Source organism: Pocillopora verrucosa, chromosome 9, assembly GCF_036669915.1.
Source record: "Pocillopora verrucosa isolate sample1 chromosome 9, ASM3666991v2, whole genome shotgun sequence".
Classification (NCBI taxonomy): domain Eukaryota; kingdom Metazoa; phylum Cnidaria; class Anthozoa; order Scleractinia; family Pocilloporidae; genus Pocillopora; species Pocillopora verrucosa.
Window position 1 is genome coordinate 2,358,486 of NC_089320.1, and position 18,493 is coordinate 2,376,978.

The 18,493-nt window shown below is 38.0% G+C and overlaps 2 protein-coding genes across 2 annotated transcripts; one reads left to right on the forward strand and one right to left on the reverse strand.

Annotated features, from left to right (window-relative positions):
* Window positions 1-16: 16 nt before the first annotated feature.
* On the forward strand, window positions 17-3,500 carry LOC131791469 (uncharacterized). The gene is made up of 2 exons (XM_059108823.2): window positions 17-137; window positions 1,806-3,500. The coding sequence occupies exon 2, from the start codon at window positions 1,824-1,826 to the stop codon at window positions 2,757-2,759; it is 936 nt and encodes a 311-aa protein (XP_058964806.2). The 5' UTR covers window positions 17-137; window positions 1,806-1,823; the 3' UTR covers window positions 2,760-3,500.
* Window positions 3,501-6,700: 3,200 nt separating this feature from the next.
* On the reverse strand, window positions 6,701-18,479 carry LOC131791348 (DNA ligase 3). The gene is made up of 26 exons (XM_059108683.2): window positions 17,962-18,479; window positions 17,267-17,560; window positions 17,064-17,170; window positions 16,092-16,136; window positions 15,770-15,856; window positions 15,592-15,671; window positions 15,350-15,427; window positions 13,186-13,357; window positions 12,736-12,825; window positions 12,469-12,534; window positions 12,296-12,364; window positions 12,126-12,188; window positions 11,869-11,948; window positions 11,565-11,652; window positions 11,258-11,335; window positions 10,820-10,855; window positions 10,220-10,450; window positions 9,859-9,933; window positions 9,594-9,740; window positions 9,467-9,497; window positions 9,049-9,251; window positions 8,659-8,736; window positions 8,388-8,426; window positions 7,957-8,042; window positions 7,650-7,716; window positions 6,701-7,156 (listed from the first exon to the last, which is right to left on the reverse strand). The coding sequence occupies exons 1-26, from the start codon at window positions 18,344-18,346 to the stop codon at window positions 7,052-7,054; spliced, it is 2,880 nt and encodes a 959-aa protein (XP_058964666.2). The 5' UTR covers window positions 18,347-18,479; the 3' UTR covers window positions 6,701-7,051.
* Between the last annotated feature and the right edge of the window lie 14 nt (window positions 18,480-18,493).

Genomic DNA, 18,493 nt, shown 5'->3' on the forward strand with positions numbered 1-18,493 from the left:
CAGCTGAGCAAGGAAGCCGAGATCTGGTTACCGAAATGGGGAATATAAATTGCCTTGCGAAATGCTATTATTTCAGTTACCAGAAAAGCAGTCACACGAGCCAGTTGGAACACATTTTGGTGCTTTAATTTGATAAGGTAAGTTTGGAGAGAATTATTTATGGAAGTCTGCTTGCGGTGGCAAGTTAGGATCGTACAAGTATATTGCTTTTATCGACCCTTTTTAAGAAAGAGATTTCAAGAGGTGCATTTTGAAACCTTTTTCAAGGTCCGTGCGCTAAGATCAGGTAAAAATTTAAGGCCAATAGTTTTCTGTCCTCACCATACCAATTAATTACAATTAATGAAATTGCCCGAATGGTGAAAGAAGAATTTACATTCATTTATTTCAAATTGAAGCCCGATGCTCTTTTTCGTTGGACTACCTTTGTGACAACAACAGCAACTAAAACAACAAAAAAATTAAATCATAGGCGAAAAATGATTGAAAAATGTTTAGTGCTGTAGTCAGCATAGGTAGAAATTCCCTCGGCAATGTCAGTCCCAGGTGGAGAAACTTGTAATTTGCTTTAAATATTTTTTTTTGCGATCGCTCGACAAATGTAACTGAGGGGAAGGAATGCTTGAATTTGGGAAGTGAGTTTTATTAGGATAAGTGCCACTTCCTTATCGCACTGCAGGGAAAATACACGAGTTGCCTTTTTGCTGAAGCGGAACTTAAAAGCTCATCGAATTGTCTGTAAATTAATCTCCGTGATCCCAAAATCTTTCATTATGTCACGCTCTGTACAAGTAGTGATCATTCGAACTATCGTCTGTTTGATGCATCCTCACAACTTCTTTGACATGAGAAGTTTACAATTTTATTTCGGACATAAGCTGTTATATAGCACTTTGAGCAATGAAACTCCGCTGTCCGTTCAACCAGTCTTTAGAGTGATGGACAAACACTAATGGTACAAACATTCATGTCACATTTATGCAGCACGTACACTTATCATGCTATTGAAAACGTCACCCAACATCGTTCTTGTATCGTCCATCGATTCACTATTCAAGCGTCACATAGCATGGTTAGAATGAATGGGGATTAGACCATGTTCAGACAGGCGATAGTGCATTGGATTAAACCAGTGACGAAATTTTATTCAGTTGTTAAAGAACAGAAAAATGTGTAGGATACTGGTAAGCTCTTATTAGAAAATTTCTACGTCGAATGATCAAATTATTGTCAAGGAGGCCCTGTTATGCGACCACTTGGGTCAGAAGAATTATGCTGGAAAATTAAAGCATTATACCTTTGAGCATCACCCTGAAAATACTTCATTACACCAAAAAATATGGTGAAATTTAATCATTCAAAATAATAGCTTTTAAGAGCTCTTCAACCTCAAACCCCCTCCCCTCCCCACCCCCACCCCCATTTCTATTCCTATCACTAACAGGTAAAACTTGCTAAGAAAATAAAGGGTCTTATCGAAGTTCAGAACACAATATCTTATTGGCTTAAATTCTTAAAACGCAAGCCAGCAAAGCAGGCTCACTATTGACAGCTCTTACGCAACAGGACTATCTCTTGTTGAACTGTAAAATCAAGGGGATTTTAAAGAAGTTTTGTCATTATAGCGTCATTATCCTCGATGCCTTAATTATAGCATTATACTCAGAATTATAGTAGCATGATTTAGCTGACCTAGCGACCAAACCGTGTTTTATTATGGCTATCAACCGAATTGTTAAAAATCATTTCCTTCAGGTGGAAAACGTGACCACTTGCTGTTTCTCTCTAAAATATTTTCTTTTCAGTTCGGTGTTGACATCAGCATGAAATATTTTGTCCTGTTCCTGGTCGTGATCCACCAAATGAAAAATGCCGAGGCCCTCAAAAAAGGTTATGATGAGACAGAGAACTTAACATCGCGTGCTAACGGAGTCTCTGGCCTGATGCGCGTCGAGGAACAGACTAAACGCTTTATCCGTGTATCGCAGTTGGCTGTCGGTGACGTGATACGCGGCATCACCGGGATAGATAAGAACCCTGCGTGGTGCAAGGTATTGGCCGTATTTCCAGTGGCACATGGTCAGACACAGACTACGTATGACGGGTTCACTGCAGGTCAGATGGTCGTAGAGCGTACAGTCCACCCGTATGGCGCATATGGAACGTTACGTACAGGTTCTGTGTTCACACTAGCGACGGAGTGTGATGCTATGGTAAACTCAGCCGGAAAAACGTTCACGCCCTTAAGTACAGCATTCTGTCCATTCCAGTTGAGTTGGAAACAGTATCTTCAGTTGATCAGTTCGATACGCCGCCTAATCAGCCTCACTGGAAATTTCTGGTTTAACCTGAATGTGTACCACGACAACGAGACAGCACCTGTACCGCACTGGATCGACCGGCTTCCTCAGTTATGCCAGGAGCTCCTGCAGTGCTCGCGACAGGACCTTTCGCAGTGCTTAAAACTTCGCAAGGTTATGGCAGAATTTGCGCAGACGTACCTTAGCAAGGAATACGCTGAGGTCGTGGAAAAAGCTCTTACGAAGATTTACGGCGATACAGAGCAAAATGACGAGGTTGAGAGCACAACAGTGGAACATTTTTCACAGGGAAGTAGGCGCGTGTTTCTGATGATGGTTGTAGGTGCCACTGTGCTGCTTGTAGCACTGATACTAGTTGTAGCTGTGTTCATTAATTTCTACCGCCAAAGAAAGGTCAGAAGGGTAACTCGTTATTCTCCGGTGAAGGTTCAGCTTTAAGATAGGATATAAGAGTGGGCCGGAAATAATTTAATAATACCACATATTCCAGAGACGCTGATTTTGGATAAATTATTCAGACACTAAAAATCTTCTTGAAATAGATACTCTAACAGTCTACGATTCTCTGAAGATTTATCTCGTTTATAACATTTTGGCCGAATTTAACTTTCAGTATTCAGTATATTTGATCATGAAAATTGAATTAATATTTCGCGGGCAAATTATTAGTTAGCTTAATCTAGTCGTAATGTCAGTTGCACTACTTTTTGATTACTTACAAAAGACGAATTTCATTTTTGTCATCAAGCAACGGCCGCGAAGGAGTCTGTCTCCTAATAGGCTGTAACAGTCGGTTGAGTCTGGCCAAAATAATGAGAGGATCTTGGAACAATCGTGCACAAGATGATTTTACTGAGCTGAGATTCCTCATTTGACCACAAAACTATGCCTTACTTTTCAACTTTCGTGGTATCTATAACAGTGATACTGATAATTTCAAAATGTCTGTAAGCGTTAGGCTTGTTTGGTGTAAATTTCTACTAAGAAACTATTGCATAAAGTTTCATTATGTTCAGCCCGTTTGATCAAAATGAAGCCTACAATGACAAAATAAAACTTACAGTTTTCGAAAGCTAACATCGTTTAGTTTTGTAGTTAATGATGTTTAACAGTTTGACATTTCGCGGTTTTGAGTTATTTGTTTGCACACAGCTCGTTTCACAACAATTAATTGTGCTAAAATCGTATATGGCCAAGTAAATCACGGTCTTGACCGAAAATCAAAAGTCAGTTAAGAGACAGAAGAATGATTATAATCGTCTAAACATATACATAAGTTTCCTCCGTGATACTTTTGCTCTTTAGGTCATTCAGAATTCTACAAAATAAACAAACAGTTTACACAGACACTGTTACCTCCACTCCCAACATATATTGCGCGACAAAGATTGCCTTCATTTTAAATTCTGAACAAGTTCTTGGCTGGATAGTTTTCCCATACTTTTCCAAAACATCCAAGAACGAACAGGTAGTCCGCAAACACTTCATCTTCCACCACCAACAACACTCTATTTTTCCAAACATTTAATCAGATAACAAAACATGTTTTTGCGCCAGAAAGTTATGCCCAATTGCGCCTTAAAAAAAAACAAGCCAACTGGTCGTTGTTCTCCAAGAAATTGTTCAATATTGCGAAGACCTTGCGGTTTTAGTTAAGTACTACGCCAGTCTTTGTCAGTCTTAAATATTATTCTTCAAAACGCATGGGCAACTTTGGTCTGGAAAAGGGAAATTTCTGTTTGAGTGAGCCCTAACATACGCAAAAAGCTCAAATATGCCGTCCTTCGTTCCAATATCATTTAGATTAGCATGAAGACTTTGAGGTTAATACGTCGTTGTCGGTCTATATGAGACTTGGCTGCGAGAGGTACGTGCCCCTGCGGTTTTTAGGCGGGAAATGTCTGCTGGGATGCTAACCGGAGAAACAGGAAAAAACAAACATGACTTTGTTCCAAAATGATGAAGATAACCGTAAAGACTTTGCGGTTTCAGCCAAGCGGTCAGTCGGCTCGTTGAAATTCGGTCAGGAAACGTAAGAGCAACTTGGGTCTTGAAACAGGAAACTTGCACTCATACTTACATTCTCGTAAACTTTTTTTTTTCCCTTTTACAATTAGTTTCGTTTGTTTTGCTTTCCTCTTTGCCACGCGCCCTGTGCGATCGATGCGACTGGAGGTATTTTCGATAGCTTGAATTCAGAAACTGAAAAATAAATAACGAATCTCTTATCCACTACGTCTAACATATGGGAGAGCGGATTTTTTTCGGATTCGTCAAAACACGAGCAACTCGCTAAATAATATGCACTTGGCAAAAATATAACAGCAAATTTTCAAGGAAAAGCCAAGCTGCCAGAGAGAAGTGAATGTTAAATTTCTAAAGAAAATATAGTGCTGCGACGGTGGGAGAGTATAACAGGGTAATTAGTATTTTCAACTAAGTTGATAACCTAGATTGAGTTTCAAAGCTGACGCTTTTTAGTGTTAGCCCTTCGTCAGAGCGAATGAGTTTTGGTTGACGATGGGTTAACGCTCGAAATGTCAGCTTTGAAACTCTTCCCAGTGGCCGATTTACTTTATCAACTCAAGTTATCCCGCCAGAGAGAAGAATGATAAAAATGCTCTCGGGAGTTCAAAGTTTAAAGTTTCAAAATTGTCTCGAAATAACCTCGGGTGATTACTCTATGGAAATGAAGTTTTTCTCCGAACCAAAACCTTGCTCGTCCCCAGTTTGTGTTTTACTTTATCGTAATCAAACATTATATGTCTGAAAAAACTTACTTCTAAATTAGAGGCATATTGCAGGTAGCTCTAATAAACCGCGGCATATTGCAGGTAGCTGCCTTCCCCAGTACAGCACTATGGCGCTGTCATTGTTGTGGTAGGCGCTCAGGTCAAACCAGAAGGCGTTTCTTGCGCGTAGTAGATGTTTCGAAAGTATCGTCAAACACGAGTAAATGAATGTTTACAAATAAAATGTGCTTCTGATCAAATAAATGTAGCTTCTCTATGACTAAATCGAGTTGGCCGACAATCAATCAAGAGCATGATCTTCGTATCTTAGCCATAACTCTTTCCGGGTTAGAAATCAGGTTTTTGTGAAACCATTTTGTTAACGATTAGTTGATACGATAATAGAGCCCCCACGCCATCTGAAAGCTCTTGAAATTAGACATGCAAACACTAGACATGACCACACGTTCAGAAGGTTTTGGCGGGACCAGTTTGACAGTGATTCGTTGTTACCAAATGAAAATCTTACAAATGCGGATTCTTTTGAAAATTCAGAAGCTAAACAACGCAGTTTATGCCCACAAGCGAACCTGTGAAATTGCCTTTACCTTTCAGAGTCTACTTCAGCTCAGTCGTACAACGCCTCACACTTTTTAACCAGGCAGGAAGTGAATGACGACAAATGAACAAGGAAGGGGTTTTTATAAGCTCAATTCTAAAGCCCAGGTTCTACTCATGCGTGGAAGATGATAACCTCCTGGGCACGAGATATCCGTTGTAATGTCCAATCAAACTGTGTTCTTGACTGTCGATCCGTGAACAATAATTCCACCTGAATGAAGATTTTAGATATATGAAAATTCACATATTTGCACTGCGGTGGAGTTGGCTTGTTAGCTCAATTGGTAGAGCGCTGCACCGGTATCGCAGAGGTCATGGGTTCAAATCCCGTACGGGCCTGAATTTTTTTTTTCAGGTCCTATTTACAACTACTCGTTTCAGTGGTGTTCTTAGCTGCGAGGATCTTCTAATTTCATCTCTCCACCGCAGTGCAAATATGTGAATTTTCATATATCGAAAATCTTCATTCACTTGGATGTTTATTTGTACCCAATTCACTGACCAGTTCCCAGTTGGCTTGTTAGCTCAATTGGTAGAGCGCTGCACCGGTATCGCAGAGGTCATGGGTTCAAATCCCGTACGGGCCTGAATTTTTTTCCAGGTCCTATTTACAACTACTCGTTTCAGTAGTGTTCTTAGCTGCGAGGATCTTCTAATTTCAATAATTCCACCTATTGCTAACCTCTTTCTGGATTTCAGTGATCGTGGTTTGTCATCATTGCGATTTTTCGATGTTGTTTAAACAATAGACGCTTCGAAAATTCGCCTAAATTCAGCTAGTGTAACACCCCTACTGAGATATGAGGAATTTCCGCCGAAAACATCCGAAAAGTAATTAAATTCGCCTAAATCATCTTAGTACAGTTTCGTACTTTAAACGAGGAATATTCATTTAGGCAGTGAGATTGTTTTAAGTTTTGTGATCTATAACTCATCTTGAATACATGTAACTGATAAATCGCTGCAGTGTGAACTAGAAACAAGTACGAAAACAAGACTTTCTAAAACTTTGTACACATGGCTTGTTTCATTCTCTGTTTAGCTGACAATTTATTGAAACAGGGATCAATGCAATTGGCAAATATGATAACCTTAGTTAACAGTCATCCTACTACCCATAGTTCTTTGACATATCAGCAGAGAAGTTTACTACGCATTTCCTCTCGTACTTGACGACTGTCACCAAACAGTCCTGCGCAATGTGCCTTTTGTGCATTTACATAACGACCTAAAAAATTCTTGCATTACATAGCATTTTGTGATAAAGTATTTACACTTTGACATTCGAGATGAGGAGACCATTGAATAACACACATAGGCCTTGTGGTTGCACAGCACGTTGTATAAATACACATTTCACTTTAAATATCTTACAATTTAGAGTGCAAATTTATTTTCGGGCACAAGGTGTCCTTTCTTGATGCATTTCCAGATCCAGGATGGTGAAACTAGTTTGACTGGTCGATCCATCGTATGACCACCCTGCAGAATAAAACATAAAAAGAAACAAAAGTAAGTCCAACAGCGTCCTATTTTCAATTCCATCTAAAATTTTCACCATCTGTTTTCCAATTCTATACGCTAATTGCTCTAGTCTAACTGTTTTCTGATGACTACAACAGGAGTTATAAAAAACATTTCTTCATGCTGCTGAACATCTCGGTTGATAGTGTCTGTGCCATTTAAGATGTGAGTACCAATGCTGAGAATGAAATTCACATTGGTTTGTTTTTGAGACAAAAACATTGTGCGACAAATACTGGATGAGGCATGGAAATAAGCCGAGATTATGACAAGAATAAACGTCCGTTTCACCTTGGGGGAGAGGGTACGGCTACGCGTGAGGTGTAAAGGAAGAAATTTGAATATTATCGTGAAGTGTTCAGTGTGAAATTTCAATTTAACGTAAAGGGATACAGTCACATACGAGTATTTGCATGTATTGAATAATGTGAATTTTGGAAAGCACACTCACCTTAGTGTTGCTCACAATATGGCTTGCAGTCGTCTTTTCGAACTCACCGACTACATCTCCGTCGTAACTACAATATATCACTTAATTAAGGGATTCAACCATATACAAAAAAATCAAGAAAACATCTAAAAGCGTAATCAGGAAATGAGTTAACTTAGCTCGTGCGTGATGCTATTAGCTTTGGAAAGCCACGGAAGAAACCGAATATCATAGCTTGACATGGCTTTGTTTATTTGACTGTTTAAACGTGTAATTGAAGACTGTGGTTTGTTTAACATTTTCGCTGTTCGAAGGCATTAAAGGATACGCAATGATGTATCTTCTGAGTTTCGCAGAATCTTCAAGATCGTTTGCGAGAAATATGGTCAGTCCTTGAAAAATATCTTTTAGAGTCTAGAAAAATAAAACAACTACAAATCAGGAAAAAATTACGACCAAAAACTGCAAAATGAAAGAAAAAAGACAACGAGTGTCAGAAGAACTATTTTTAGTGTGGTGATGAAGGAAGCAAGTCCAACAATAAATGAAGCATGAAATAAGGCCACTCAACTTTACTAAACAACACAATAGTCTCTTTCTGAAGAAAAAAAAATGTAGATTTTCATCACAGCTGGACTTTCGTCTTAAGGAGTGAAAAATTTATTAAGCTGGGGGACCCTAAGTCACTGACCGCAACTTCTTACGATCGTTCTGGCAAAACATTAGGAGCAAAAAAAGCGAACAAATTGTTCAAGGTACCTTATTCTTGCTTGGACTAGATTCATCGCCATTGTCATTCTACACAACAGAAAAGGGTAAACAGCACATGAGAGAAATATCAGCGATAAAAAAAGTTCCCTTTGACCTGCCTTGAATCTCTCCGCAAATAAATTCTCCCCATTTTTTTTCTTCCTGAATACTTAGTAACCTTGAGGAGGTGGGAGATATCATCAGGTTTTCACATTCATCCTCAAAAACGAAGGTGTGGTTCAACGACGAATTTCTACGCTAAAATTTTTTGTTTACAAACCTGCGGATGGCTGAATTTCTGCAAATGATCTTCACTCTTCTGATAACATTTCGATCCGTACTTGCAGGCTGACTTGGCCTAAGGAGGATACGAAAAAGGTCCTTATTAGGAATTGCAACCAAACCATCAAATTCAAAAGTGAAGAATTTGCAAATTCCACCACAAAATTGCTACGAACATCATCAATTTTTCATTCTCTTACATGACCTTAAGTCTCTACGGTGATGAAAAAGTTATAGTAAGGTCTCTAAATGGCTAAGAGTTGTGCGCAAAAATTTCAAAACGGAAACACAACCAAACAGAAATGTTGTAAGCCCTTCTTCAAAGTTAAGTCCTAAGAGTGAGATTTTCTGAACCGCGTCTTAACGATAGACACATGCGCACACTAACCCGTTTACTAGGAGAACTATTTTCTTGATAGTCAAGTGTTTTTCTCTTCCTTGTTATTTTTTCAGTCTCGTTTGATTCCTTGGAAGGGCTTTCGTTTTTCATCTCCTTGTCCTTAGATGGAGGATCGTGATCATCGTCAGTTGCATCATCATCATCAGCAGCAGCATTATCATCATCGTCATTGTCCACAAGGTCAGCCACATCTGTAAAAGATAGGTAAAAATTATCACTGTGTGAGCGAGTAACGATGTCTTTCTTTTCCCTAAAAAATAACTTACACCAACAACAACCATACAGAGATGACATATAAACAAACAAAGAAATAAACGCAAACTTCTTTATTCCAAAATTGAAATGCACTTCAGAAGAGACACTGTCTTGAAAATAACTGCTTAAGGACCACTATTTTATTACTTACTGGTTGAAGCTCTCGAGTTCTTGAACAAAACCTGCGGGAGACAATGACTCCAAGTGAGACCTTGAAATCAAAAGGCAACAACAAAAACACAAAGATCGAACAAACAAACAAACAAATCTTCAGATACCTTCAGATGAGGTAGATCGTTTGCAGTTTGCCAATCCTTGTCGTCTCTGATCCGCGTTACTCGTGGAAATCTGATCGATATACCATCAGCAGTGTGCGTCGTTGATTTGCTGAATTCTGCCCCAGTTATCTCCCACACTGGGGATTTCTGAAGAAAACAGATACATCAATTGTGTGCTTAACTCGTTGAGTAAATGAGGTGAGAATGGCATTATATATAACTACAGCAAAAATCATTCTTACGCGGTTAAAGAATAAAACTTTACCTTTGGATCTTCGACGACAAAGTCAGGAACTAAAGTTCGGTGTATGTTCAACCATAGAGGAACTTTAGAAGGGTCCTGCATCAAATCACATCACCTTATTAATTCACATAACTGTTTAAGATTTCCGTAGCTGCTAATATCAAAACAAATAAAGAAAAAACAAGATCAGAAACAAGAACCGAAAAAACAAAAAAAGGAAAAAAAATGAAAATACTTAACAAGCAAAAAAAAAGGGAAGATATTGAACATTTAAAGATTTCGACTATAATCTTTTGTATAAGGGATCTCGGCATAGTCCTACTGTTTTGGTACCCCATAAGTATAAGCACTACTGAGGTATCTGTTGTTCCACGTCACAAACCTTGCTGATTTTCTTCATTTTCAGTTCCCTATTAAGCCGCTCTAAGGTTTTATCATCATGACCATTGCCACACCTAGCCACAGTACACCATTGCTTTGCGGCTGGATCCCAGACACCCATAAGAAAGATCGACATCAATCCACCTTTGTTGCCTGTTCCATAGTAGGCCCCTAGTACAACCAGGTCAGCAGTATCTGCCATGGCACCTTCCTCGAGATAATCCCTTTTCATCTTGTAAACAAACATCAGACGGAAAAAAATTAGTCACGACCTTAAGTCTAATACGTTTCCGTCAAGCCCTTTCACTCAGTAAATAAGTATAAATTCTGCAAAATGAAGCAACCAGGAATATTACAATTCCTTCTGGGCGAGATGTTAGTGCATAGAAAGTTACCGCCCGCTTCGCTACTCACAGTGAAGCTTCGCTATCAGCTTTCCATTTTGGTAAGAACTGCTATGAAGAAACACGACTTTGTAGCCTAGCTGATAAGTAATGCTTTTTAGGTATGAAAAAAACTAATACTATTGTAAAAGAAAATATATCTTGCAAGAACCGCAACTACAACAAATTTTAAATCTGGGTCTTTTGGCCTCATTTACCTTGAGCCAATGCCTTTTTCCTGGTTCATAAATACCCTGAAAAAAGGAAGACAAACATATGGTTGAATGTTTGGCGATCAAATGTTAGATCTTTAGCTTCCAGAGGCGCATGAAAAAGATTAATGTTACTTTCTATGGAAGACTGCTTTTTAGAGGCAGCTATCTGCATAAAATAAACAAGAGGAATTGTATTTCTGAAATATTTGCGCAATTCATAGTCACCTCATCTCGTGTCCAACTTCGCTTAGCTCGCATTTACGCGACGTGTATTTTAGCGCGTACTTTTGCTCGACATATTCTTTATAGCATAGAGCGGTCATTTTAACGGGGCGCGTAATTTGACATGGACTGTATTAGCTTCAAGCGCTCTGATGAACTCCAATTTATTACACAAATCAAACTTCATAATTATAATAACCAATAGCATTGCCGCCTTACATTGATATCCTTCAGTACCAGTCCCTCGAGGCCTTCTTTGATGGCACGCGTCATCAACTTTGAGAGTTCTTTTTCTGTCTAAAAAGGGTGACATTGCAGTTCAAGTCTCAATGAAAAGTTTACCTGATTAGTATGTAGTAACAGTATGTACTCATCTTGTACTTGAATCAAGACAGAATTCATATTGCCAAAAGGGCAACTAGTAAGCTGAAAATCTTATACCTACTTATATGTTGTAGATTAATATTTGAAAGTGTATAAACATCTACATGCACGTGCACAAGGAAACTATTTATAATAACATTACCTTTAGGAAATTCATTTCTGATAACATTATTTTGTTTGGGATGACCGTGACATTTTGTTCCAAGACTTTCCGTCTTTCTGTCATGCTCCTTAAAAACATGGAGTGTGTCAGGGAACAGTAATGTTAGCAAACCAAAACCAGAACAAACAAAAACAAAACAATAAAGCAAACATAAAAACAAGGGAAAGGAAAGAAAACAATAAGCTGTCAAATGAACTTCAAGCTACATGTACAAATTACTCTGTGAAAGATACATTGTCGTTACAAGACACACGTGGTTCCATTAAGTGACTACAGAACTTACTTTTTCATCATGTTCTCATCATTAAACTGCAGGCAATCAAAGATAAACAAACAAACACTGGCATCTTTGAAAGCCGATTTCTGCAAACAAAAATACAAGAGAGAGAGAGAGAGAGAAGGCATTTTAATAGTTTCTCCCAGCGGAATTTTCTCGTATCACCAAACTCATCTACAAACTGTGATTATCCATTTCATCATACCGTAGTATTAATTAATAAACGAGGAATGTACTTACACTAACACTTAGTCTGCAATTACCTTGTGAATGCCTAGAGTTCCAAAAGGGAGAGGTTTGCTTGTTTTGTTGTCAACAAGTAACACCTTAAAAGAGAAAAAAATTGAAAAAATGATCAGAGACTTATGTCAATAACTACAAGGAAAAACACAAATCTGAAGAAAAATTAACCCAAAATGCAAGAGCAAAATACCTCACTATCCAATATGAGACTGTTGCCATGAGGACAAGCTTTTGGAAGATGATCTTTTATGGGTGCTACCTAGTGTGATAAAGACAAAAAAGTAATGGTGCTGCATGTTACGTGCATGTCAAAAAAGCAAAACATAGTTGTACCACAAGACAGTGAAGCTCTAAACAGCTTACCTTATGTGCAAGGACAGGTTTGAGGCTGCGGCTGAAAAACTGAAACTCATTACCACTCTTGTGAACCTTAAAAAGTAAATGTAAATATAAATTAATTGTCAATATTAATTGTAAAGCAACCACAGATTACTAGAGCATTTTTAATCTTTAGCATGATAACTTTCTTTGTTCTTTCAACCTTTTTTACTAAAATTTGTCGAGAACATTAAGAGAGATTCATTCTTTATCACTTCTGGGAGTTAAAGTATTAAATGCAAAGCAGATTACTTGGACCCTCTCTCCATCATATTTAATCTCCGCATACATTCCCTTGGGACATTTCTTCAATGCCTGTGAAAAACTCTTACAAGCTTCTGCCTGTGAAATACAAAAATTAAAGACAGTACCTGGTCACTAAGCCTATGAGTACTCCCTTGTTGTAAGATGCACATTTCTCCCCTGGAGGGAGGATTTGAGACGAGTCCAGGAGAAGTTTGCCTTGGGGAAGTGCGAGACCCCTTACAAACCTCTTAGGAGATCGCATTGCTCAAAACATAGTACTTAAGCATGGGCAAAGAAACACCTGTACTGATAATGAAGGGGTCACTTTAACTTAGATATATGTACACTTTCTGTAGGTACTCACTGTGCTAACCAAGAACAAAGCAAAGGAAACAATTCAAAACAGCATTCATTCTACGTAAACAGTGTAAGTAACAAAGTAAACAAACTTCATACCAGCATAGGTTTGACAGGTGTCATCAAGGAAGCTTTAATACTCAGTTTTTTACTCATTCCTGGCAAAACACCTGCATTTGATTCCTTTTTCTGCAGGCATCGCTGTACAACATCTGTGAGGTTGTTTGATGCCTGAAATGCCTCATATGCATTTGGGTCAATTGCATCTAAGCTATGTGCAAAGAACAAATAAAGTTCCACATCATAAGCACGTAATTTTCCTCATGCTATCAGAAAAAAAAAACCTCATTAACTTTTTTACTGCCAGATGTGATTACCAAGTAATTTCTTCCTATAATATCCATATATTATCCAGCAAACAGGAAACAAGAATGCTAAAATGTATCAGGTACATGTAGCAGTTGTTAGCTTGATCTAACACCAAATTCTCGTGATTCATTTACAAGCAGCTAGAGGGGACAATTAACAATCAGATTTTGGGAGTGAAAAGGCTACAAGTGCCACCACAGTGAACAATCAACTCATTCTCTCTCAGCTCTATGTGGATGAGAACTGAATGTAATCTACTACTTTTAACATCCTAAAACATGAACATCTTGAGGTGCATAGAAAATAAACTGAGTTTACTCATTGAAAATATAAATTGGTAAGTTACAAGTAAATGATTTCACTTTCCCTCTTTATCCAGCATTCCCAATGCAACACATTTAAAACATGACCAGTAATGGCAGATGGTTTAGCCATTTAACCCCTGGGGGAACTAGCATGTCTTTTCCCACCAAGGTATCACTAGGCTCATAGGAATAAAGGAAATGATCCGAAACTTCAAAACCTCCTGAATTTTAATTATAGTAAGTGCAAGTTATAAAGAATATCACTTGCTGATGTTAGGGTGTTAAGGGTGATCAAAATAGTATATATAACATGCTATGAAAAACAGAACATTTTAAAATCAAGGTTTAATCATTTCCTTCACGTATTATGATATTGGTGTACATCTTCAAGAAACACAGTTTAGCAATGTGTCATTTGTGTTATCATAATGGTAACACACCACTAATGATTGCATATTAAATACGCCAACATTAGTGGTGTGCACCTTCAAGACACACACAGTTTAGCAATGCATGATTTGTGTTATCTTAATGGTACACTGATGTACCACACTACTAATGCTTGCACGCTCAATAAGCCAAGCCTTGTCACTGTGCATTTTTAAGACACACACAGGTTTATATGAAGCAAAACATGATTTGTGTTATCTTAATGGAGACACACCACTAATGCTTGCATATTAAATACGCCAAGCCCTATTGGTGTGCATCTTCAAGACACACACAGTTAAGCAATACCAATATAAAAAGATCACAATAATTGGAACCCTGTGGATGACAGAGTGTACAGCAACCTTACAATCACCAAGCCTTATTGGTGTGCACCTTTAAGACCCACACAGTTTGGCAATACATAGTTTGTACTATCTCAGTGGTAACACACCATTAATGCTCTCATATTAAATACGCCAAGATTTAGTGTGCAACCTTTAGGACACACACAGTTCATCATATTATGCAGAGAGACTGCAATAATTGGTTTCTTTTGGATGACGCAGCAGACAGGGACCTTAAAATCGCCACCCTTTGAGGGGCATCTTGCCCCATTGCGGGTTCTCTCCAATTGGGCTGAGTATTTACATTCACAATGTATGTTGCAACAATTTATGAGGCCCTGTCCACACTGGCCAAATTTGACATTGAACATTGTCATCATGTGAATTGTTCACACTAGTCCTACCTGAAGACAGAGGTTTTAGGAATAATGAAGTTGTTGTTTTTGGTAATTTTTAGGCAGGATATCATGACCCAAGGAAGTTATCGGTGGAACAGTCAAAATAAACCCTCTAACTCCTAAGAGTGATTGACATCTCATTTCTACTTGCTGTATCACAGCTAAATCACACATTAAGGTGATGAGAACAAAAGATTTGATCACCAGTAAAAGAACCCCTTGATTGCCACACAAATTCTCCTGGTCAGTACCATAGTAAATGTATGGAAAACAGTATGAAGAATATATGTATGTAAACAGATGCTGGGGTGTAAAGAGTCTATTATTCTTGAACAAACATGTAATACAGATTTACAATAAGTTTTTTTCAGTTGAAAAATTTGGTACTGGAAAACATGTTTTAATTAATTCTTACACATGTTTTGCTCCTGTGTTCATTCGCAGGTCATGCTTGATAAGACGAATGATGAACTTCAAGTCATTTGCAGAGCATCTAAAACAAAATAAAGACAAAAAAAATAAAAAGAATTTACATTTGTATATGCTAAAGACTAGAGAAGCACAGCTGTTGCATCAGCTTAAAAAAAAGTTAGGTAATTTTAACAAAGATGTCAAAATCAATTTGGCAAAGTATTAAAAATTAAGGTGGCACTGTACCTTCTTGTCATCTTAGTGAGTTCCCTCTGTTGATCATCTTCCTTTGTTAGAGTTTTCAATTTGTCAAGAAACGCATCAACCTTGTATCAAAAGAACTAGTTAATTTGTAACAATTTAATTTCACTCATGAGATTTAACCAAAAGGTACCTACATGTGTTACCCAGCAAAGTAACTTACCTCTTGTAATGAAATCAAACTCTTCTTTAGAGGTTTTAGCAGTGAGCTGCTCTGAAAAAATGTGCTCAAAGTCTCTGATACATCACCCTGTGGAAGTGAAATAGGGTTTAATAAGACAAGTCTTATCTCTGAAAAAGAAAAACATCTTCACATTCTGTTGAAGTAACCCAAGTCTTCTGAAGAACTCTCCTATCAGAGGAATTAACACAAGCCCAGGTTCTAGGCACAGCAAAGCTTGAAAGAATAGATATGCTATTCTTTAAATATTATTTGAACAAGACAATTAGTGAAGTCAGTTTCCTTACTCAAAATATTACTGTACCTGCTCTAAGTCTGTTATCATGTCATCTTGGCTAGATCCAAAAATCTAAAAAAAGTTCAAAGAGGCATAATAGCTATTAATCATTACAATGCATTTAAAAATATTTTACATCTATCAGAGATTTCTTGGTGTGACAAAACCTGGGATTCAATATAACATACATAATTAAGCAATTGTAAAGAATGGACAACTTTAGTCTTGTACTTATAGGGGTTATACTAGGTACAGAATCATAGAGCTGTTTCAAGAAAGGTTGTCAGAAACAAAAAGACAACAGTACATGCAACAAATTCTCAAAAGGTAAGCTGAGTATCCAGTAATCAATGAATTTTGACAAGTCATATAAACAAATAAATTAATCAAACCCACTATGCCTTATTATCCTCTCTGATTTCCTTGAAATCCTGAGGTCAAAGAACAATGATCTGAAAATTACCAACAATACCTTTTGGAGTTGATGCATGCACTTTTAAGCTTTATTTAACACAACCTTTCTTAAAACAGCTGTATACAAGACAGGGCATGAAATTAAATTTTTTTTCTGATAGCCACTTGGCTCCTAATTCAAAAGAAGTTGGTCACCATTTTCAAAGACAAAAAAAACCTTTTTTTATGCTGCAGCGTTGCAGATAAAGATCTTTAACTGCAAAGTGGACACTAGGATGGATGATATACAACGTTCAAGCTCACCTAACTCCAAGATGGCATCTAGTTATCAATTATTGAGATGCATGTGCTGTGTTTTGGAAACAAACTTAAGGAGGAAGTTTGCCGCGGATTTATCTTTGCAACTCTTTTTAATTCACTTTATCTCTTGGTAAGGTTATGATGAAACATTCTAGTTGCCAATTTGGTGACTAATTTTCAGGATTTGGTCACCAAAGTGAAAAATTTAGTCACATTGGCGCCTGTATCAGGTGCAATTTCATGCGTTGCAAGATTGTTCATGAACTGTAATATTGTCACAGCTACCTGACTGTATAATTTAACAAGTTGTTTGCTTTGCAAGTTGTACACTCTCTTGTTGACTGCAGGCAGTAGTGTTTTCACCCACAGTGTCAAGTCTCCTGTAAATCCATCTGGGGGAAAATAAAGCTGATCTTAGCAAACACAAAAGCAGTAAACAACAGTTTACTACAAGTAGCTGTTTCTTGTAATAACTGATTCTGATGTACCTCCAGAGCTCCCCTTTGCAAAGAATTCAGACAAGATCTTGCTCTTGTTATTATAGCTTGGTTCTTCAGCCAGATTTATGCAGATTCTCCGGAATTCTCGGAAACTGTTGTCTTTACTGTGTTCATCAGTGTCCCCCTTGAGAGGTGATGAGCTATGACTTCCACTGCCAGAGCTTGAAGACTTTTTACCATCTGCTGGACCAACCTTTGATGGAGTTGAGGGTTTTGGTTTTCCATATGGAAGAGTTGACTGTACAGCTTTCTTTTTAGGTGAAGACATTTTGGCAGCTAGATCTTTTAAAAAAAATGAGACCATGTTAAGGAGAATTATTTCAAATATTAGCCAAGCAGAAATATGCTTTCATTCGTGCCCATCCTTAACCCTTTACTCCCTAACATTAATATGCATATTCTCCATACTGTTCTCTACACATTTCCTGAGGTGCTGACTAAGGAGAATTTGTATACAATCACAAGCTTCTTTAATATTAGTTGGTGATCATTTTCTTTATTCTCATAACCTTAATGTTAGACTCAGTGATGCTACTGTAAGGAGAATTACTGTCACTTTCCGGGATTAAGCTTAATTAAGGTGGCATGAAAGAACGCCCAAGAAATTTTAACTATTACAGTAACTAAAGCGTTTGGATCCACGTTGAAACGGGATTGAAACCCTCTTAGAAGACATTGCAAACCTTTAATGAGGCTTAAAATTTTCGCCTGATCATCATCCTTGAGGTTCTCAAATCCGCCCAAATCATCAGTGCTGTCAATTTTCTTCGTTGTGGCACGGGCCCGCGACAGAGTATCGAAAATGCAAGGAACGTGGTACCATTGTTTCATCATCCCACCGTCCTCGCCGAATGGATTCGAAACCAGCTTTCCTATTCGAGTCACACTCTTCTCTATCTGTTGCTTGCAAGTTTTGCATTTAGCTCTTCCCTGTGCAGCATACTCTACCAAAAATGGCTTGTCTTCCGCGCCGTCCGCCATGATGTTCAGAGCTAAGACAATCCGTCGATGGTACAGGGTTGAGTTTTCCTTGACAAGCTGTACGCTACGTCTTGAAATCCCAAACATTTAAAATGAGTGGTAAAGGCATAATCATGACTTATTTATCGCTACTAAAGTTTGCTGACTTGCAAAACAAGAAGGCAAGTTCGTACTTGCATCTTTAATTCCTCCACATGTAACCCACAGACTCGCCCCCTACCTCCATTCATATTT